The following is a 6417-nucleotide window of genomic DNA, read 5'->3' on the forward strand; positions in this document are numbered from 1 at the left end:
CATCCTCAGGCACTGCCTCTGACAATAGTTTGCCCCAGCCACTCTTATTTACATTTCATCAACTAAAACTGGGTCACATGCCCAGGCAGTGAGTTTTGGGAGGTTATGCTAGACAAGGCTTTGCCCTGCTCTCAAATCACTGTTCCCCCCACCATGCAGGAGTGCCTGGGACTAAGTGTGAAAGAGTTGGGACCTTCATGCTGCCTAATCAGAGCAGTTCTCCCGGCGTGGTATTCAGACTCTCCTGGTGTAGTGACTGCGGGGGCTGAAGAGGTGTCTGGGCTGAAGGACGGAGGGCCTGGGCTGAATGCTGTTAAGAGTTCAACCCTTGTCCCATGAGGACACTGGGGTTTTCCCCCAGCTTCTTCACTCACCTTTTCCCTCAGCTATGCAGGACAGAACTGCCCAGAGTCCACTTGACCCAAAAACTCATGATGTGTGGGGTTCCAACCCCAGGCCCTGTCACTTCCTCTTAAAAATGCAAAGACAACTCATTTGTGAACCTAGAAATGGTGTTCCACCCATTCCCTCAGCCAATGTAACACATCCACTTAATCAAATAAATATTGAGCATCTACAATGTGCCAGACGCTGCACATTGCTGGAACGAATGAATAGTGAGCCTGACAGATAAAATCACACCCCTCAAGAAGAGACAAAGACAGTCAGCAAGGACAAATACATACTGTGTGTGCTCCCTGTCCAGTCTCTACATGCCTGCTCCTTCCCAGGTCACGGATGGAGCAAAGCAATATGGAGGCACTGGGTCAGGGCTCAGCCTTGAAGCAAGTGCGGAAGGTTTTAAGGAAGTGCAGAGAGTGGTGAACAGGGGGTCCCTGAGCCAAGAGAAGAAGCTCCCAGGCTGAAGAAGACCCTATCCCTGAGACTGTGTGTGGTTGAATAGAGTGACTCTCGGTGACCCTACACCAAGCAGAATTGTCCTACACAGTTCCAAGGTTACCATTTCTACCAGAGCAGTAAGCTAGGTCACGTCTTCCACAGAGGGGCAGATTGAACTGCTGACCTTTTGGTTTGCAGCAGAGTGCTTACCCTTTGTGCCACCAGGGCTGCTTCCACAAGCGTTAGGGCCTTGGAGGCCATCTGTCAGGGAGGGGAGGGAGGGAGAGAGAGCCTTGTCTGAAATGCTGACTCTGAATCCAATTCTGATTCAGTGAGTCTGAAGCCGGACCAAGAATGTGCTATTAACCAATTCTAAGTAACAAATTGATTGATTCTAAGGCCGGTAGTCTGGGGATTGCATTGCATCACGTGCAGCATACACGTCAACTTCAGCATGTAACTCCTCAAGATGTCTCCACCCCATCCCTTCCAGATGCCCCATATTCTTATCCCCCACTCTTCCCCTCCTGACCTCACACTGGTGAGCGTCCCGGGTCTTCCAGCATGTGTCTGCTCATCTTTACGCCCTTCCTCACTCTGCCTCGCTTCTCCAAGAGGCCTCATCACATCGTCCCTCCCTTGGTCCCCCATCCACCAAAGGCTCATCATTTAGAAGTGTATTCAAGGGCCACCTCTTTAGAAAACCTCCTGTGGCCACAGGCAAGTGTCTTTACCACACCGATATAATGGAGAGAGTATAAGAAAGCGCATACATGGTGCACGTAGGCATGCAGTAAGCAGTGCTGTTGTCCGGTACCACTGAGTTGGTCCCAACCTAAAGTGACCAGCCTAGAGTACCAACGAAGGCAACACTGCACGGGGCAGGGCCATCCTCGCAATTGCGCCTGTACCTGAGACCGTGGGTGCAGCCACGGGGTCACTCCATCTTGTTGAGGGCCGTCCTTTCCTTCACCGCCTCTCCACTTTACCACTCAATGTGGCCTTGCCCAGGGACTGGTCTCCCTGACAATATGTCCGAGGTATATCAGACAAAGTCTTGGCAGTAAGTAGTAGGTACTTTATATTGCTGCGTGACCAGTTTCCATCACTCTACAAGAATGAGTCTGCATTTGTTGAAACTCTATGTGCCGAGCACGGTTTTAACTTATACAACTACACACCTGTCAGTATCCTCATCATCCGAATTTTACAGACTAAATGAGGCACAGAGGATTAAGAAATTTGACCTAGGGCACTCAGTTAGTGATTTTGGCAGCACTCACAATTCAGCCGAATGATCAGGCTCCAGGTCCTGCACCCTTAATTGCCCCATGTATACTGCCTTTCATTGTTATGAGGCCCCATTGAGATCACACATGACAAGACTTGAGCGCAGGCTCTGGCAGGTGCGAGGTCTCAATAAATGCTGGAAACGAAATTGAGTTGAACGGTTTCTACCTCCAAGAAGAGGGGTTAAAAATTACGCAGCGGCTTTGCTAGTCAGGATGTTCTCATGCTTTTTTATTTGATAACCCCGATGCCTTCAGATCCCGATAGAAAATGAAAGATTAAAAAAAAATTCAGAATGGCATTCTACTCAAAGCCTGGTGGGTCCAAAGGCTGTCAGTATACTTGAATGGGGGTGGTGATGTATTTGAACTTTAGAACGTTACGGTGGCACAGTGATGTTGGAGAAGAGGAGAGGGCACAGGCTGATCGGGTTCCAACCATTCCATTCGTCTGCCCTAAGTCCTGAATCTCTTTCTCAGCAGAGTCAGTTGTGGGCATGGCATATAAGGAATTTCTCCCCATAGGTGACTGGGAGAGTTTCGCTCTATGAAAGACACCATGGAAGATCCCTCTGGCTGCTCTTTTCCAAACAAGGTACCACAGAGGATGGAGACCCCTCCATCGCGACTGCAAATTTTGTCAACTCAGGTCATTGTTCTCCACCCTCCTTGGAGCTCCATGCATGTTTAAGGGAGAGCGGAAGTCTCCATCTGAATTGCATCCACGAGGAATCCTGCAGCAGCGGTTCTCAGCCTTCCTCACGCCCTTTCAGACAGGTCCTCATGTGGTGGTGACCCCAGCCATAACATTATTTTCGTTGCTACTTCATTGCTGTCATTTTGCTACTGTGATGAGTCGGGTGACCCCTGTGAAAGGGTCGTTTGACACCCCCCCACCCCGCAAAGGGATCGTGACCCCACAGGTTGAGAACCGCTGCCCTGTGGGTTGCGTTTCTGCCAACTTCTGTCCAAGCAAGCTTCAGCTCTGTCTCTTTGCATGAAGCTTCCCGGGTTTGGGGTTGTTTTTTTTTTTTTTTTTTTTGGCGGGGGTGGGGGGGGGGGGCGGTCAACAGTCAAGTAGACAACTGGGAAAAGAAGTCAGAACAATTGTACTCACTAAACAAAGACCCAGCCCACGCATGAATTAACCCAGACTTGTGAAAACGAAAGGAGATCACCCCAATTGAGTTACAGGCAACAAAGGGTAAGAAGCGTCCCCACCAAATCTGACTAGGCGGCTCTCCGGAAATGGACCACTTTCTGAAAGGCTTGTCGAAACTCTTCGTTAAACACGGTGTAGATCACTGGATTGATGAGGGAGTTTAAATAGCCTAGCCAGGTGAAGAAGTCAAAGAGGGCGCGGTGGAGCCAGCAGGCGTCCCGGCAGATGGGGAGGACCAGCGAGGTGACGAAGAAGGGCAGCCAGCAGACGATGAAGGCCCCCAGAATGATGCCCAGCGTTTTTGTGGCTTTCCTTTCTCGGGCAGCGGAAATTCTCTTGCGCTCCAGGACGCTATCGGCCAGCTTGATTTTCACGTGGTTGAAAAAGATTGGGGAGCCGGCCGCGTGGGAGTGGCCCTCGTGGAGGCTGGGGCTGAGCGAGCAGAGCGAGGAGCCGGCCGAGCCCGTGATGAGCTGCGCTGTGGTGAAGCGCTTCCCGTAGAGGGATGGCGGGTTCAGGATGCGCTTGCGGGCGGCCCTGTAGATCCGGCTGTAGAGGATGATGAGCAGCACGGATGGGATGTAGAAGGCTCCACACGTGGAGTAGATGGTGTAGGAGATCTGCGAGGTGTTCACCAGGCAGTCAGACAGTTCTTCGTGAGCCTTGGCCTGCCGCCAGAAAAGCGGCGGGATGGAGATGCAGATGGAGATGACCCAGACGACCGCAATCATGGCCGCCGCATGGCCTGTGGTGCGGCGTTTACTATACTCCAGGGCGTCGGTGATGGCCCAGTACCTGTCCAGAGCGATGGCACAGAGATGCAGGATGGAGGCCGTGCAGCAGGTGATGTCGGACGACAGCCAGATGTCGCACAGGATCTGGCCAAAGCTCCAGGTGCGAGTGATGGTGTACACAATGCTGATGGGCATGACCAAGATGGAAACCAAGAGGTCAGTCATGGCCAGGGAGCCAATGAGATAGTTGGCTGGGGTGTGGAGCTTCCTGGTGAGGAAGATGGTGGTAAGCACGAAGGCGTTGGACAGGACTGTGGCCAGGGTGATGCCGGAAAGGACCACTGCCAGAGAGATCTTGAGCGCCTGGAGGCTGCCCGGGTCCCAAGCCTCGCGGCTCCCTGTTGCGTTCACGGATCTGTTGGAGGCCCCCGGGAGCAGACCTTCCACTGACTGGTTTGGCGAGGGCATGCTAGGTGGCTCTCTTCCCACGTGTGTCCACACACGCAACCACTTCCGTCACAGGTGTCCCGCCCACTGAACAAGGGCACCCTTCTGGTTCACGCTGTGGGGAGCCATTCCTCAGAAGACCGCACCCCGGCGAAAAGACCTCAAGACTTGCTTATTTAAAGAACACTGCTGGTAGTGGTAGAACCACCGGCTGGTAGTTAAAGGTTTTTCTCAAAGCAAAATGAATCACAAGACGTTATATTTCATTGTCAAGCCCCGCAGACACCTGCGGAAGTTGTTAGATAGTTATCGAGGTATCGCACCAGGGTGGGCTATGTCCTGAGATTTTTGATTTTGACATTTTGACTCTTTCCGCTGCTTGAGACATAAATATGTTACACGAACATTTCAGAGCGTCCCCCATCCGATTCTGCAAAGACTCGGGCGCTCAGGCTGCCCCCCCCCACCCCCCGGAAACTTTGGAAAACATTCGATAAAAGGAAGTCAGAGCTGGTTTCCAGGCGCAGTCCAGTTTTCCCAGGTTCATCCTGACACATGATGAGCTACTGAACATGAGTTCCTGTCTCACTGGTTGTTTTGAGCCTGACCAGACAAAACATTCTCCGTTACCAAGACTTGAAGAATGTATGAGCCGGGGGAAGGCAAAACAGACGGGTCACTGTGAGTTCACCAAGAGGAGCATCTCCTTAGAGACTCTGGAGTTGAAAAAAAGAAAACAGAGAAAGAGTTAGGTTCTACAAAGACAAGCTGGGGACTGAAAATTAACTACTGGAGAATGAGGGGATGGCAGGTTAAGTTGTCAGCGGTGCGGTGAAGCTGGCCTGCACCAAAGTGTCAGGAGAACTGGCAGACCGGCAATGTGTCCCACCCCCACAATTCCCAGAGGGGACTCAGTATCACAACTGCTGGAAGTTTCACGATGTCTCACAAGTACATGAAATGAGCTGTGGGTGCTGCAAACCAGAGGTCATCCTGTCTTTACTCAGCAGCAGTGAAACTGTGCAGGGAAGAGACCAGAATGCATTGCTGGAAATTGTGCTTGTGTGGGTGGGATTTTAATTTTAATTTTTCCAATATTTAAAAACAAACCAACATTAACTACAAAAAAGATACAAATACTATGCATGGGCAGGGGGTTGTGTGTGGGGGGTGGGGGGTGGGGGGATTTTCTTCTATTCATTTGATTTTTCCAATATTTAAAAACAAACCAACATTAACTACAAAAAAGATACAAATGCTATGCATGTGGTGGGGCTGTGTGTGTGTGTGTGTTTGTAGCTCTGGGTAAGAAGAAAAGGAAGCATCTTTTAGCACTGGACTTTAATTGCCCCTATTTGAACACTTAAGAGAAAAATGAAGAAGCTCTTCCTGTGGAAACTGAATGAGAAGATGCTTGTGAACGTACAAGCCCATCCAGTTGCCTCTCTTCAGCAGAAGCACCTTCTTGGCGTCCTCTCCTTTGTATTTCTTTTGTCATTGTGGAGAACAGGCAGAGCCACACGGACATGGCTCCGGCAGTTTCGCCCTGCGCAGGCAGGGACACGGATGACATCACCTCAGTGGGGCAAGCCCGCCCCTTTCCCCTTTCTGCATTCTTCCTCCTTCCTTAACACCACCTGGCTGCCCTCTGAAGTTCCGATCTAATCTTCCTTGCTGCTATTCTCAGTCGGATGGCCAATAGATAGCTCTTAAAAGAGCACAATGCTCACCCCAGCACAAACAGCAAAGTTCAACAAGCCGGAAAGCACCAGATGCTTGCCAGAGCGTGGAGAGACACTGCTGGGGGGTGGGGGTGGGGCTGGGGCTGTAAACCGGTGCAGCCACTGTGGACTGCCCGGCAGGTCCTTCACACGGGACCTAGGAATACCAGATGAGCTCGCAATCCCACCACTAGAGAAAGAGCCTCTGCACCCAAGAGCGAGAC

The 6417-nt window shown here is 51.3% G+C and overlaps 1 protein-coding gene across 1 annotated transcript; it reads right to left on the bottom strand.

Moving 5' to 3' along the window:
- Positions 1-3222: 3222 nt before the first annotated feature.
- Positions 3223-4861, bottom strand: HTR1D (5-hydroxytryptamine receptor 1D). The gene has a single exon (XM_075538474.1). The coding sequence runs from the start codon at positions 4491-4493 to the stop codon at positions 3360-3362; it is 1134 nt and encodes a 377-aa protein (XP_075394589.1). The 5' UTR covers positions 4494-4861; the 3' UTR covers positions 3223-3359.
- Positions 4862-6417: the final 1556 nt, after the last annotated feature.

Source organism: Tenrec ecaudatus, chromosome 1 (assembly GCF_050624435.1).
Source record: "Tenrec ecaudatus isolate mTenEca1 chromosome 1, mTenEca1.hap1, whole genome shotgun sequence".
In the NCBI taxonomy this organism is placed as follows: Eukaryota; Metazoa; Chordata; class Mammalia; order Afrosoricida; family Tenrecidae; genus Tenrec; species Tenrec ecaudatus.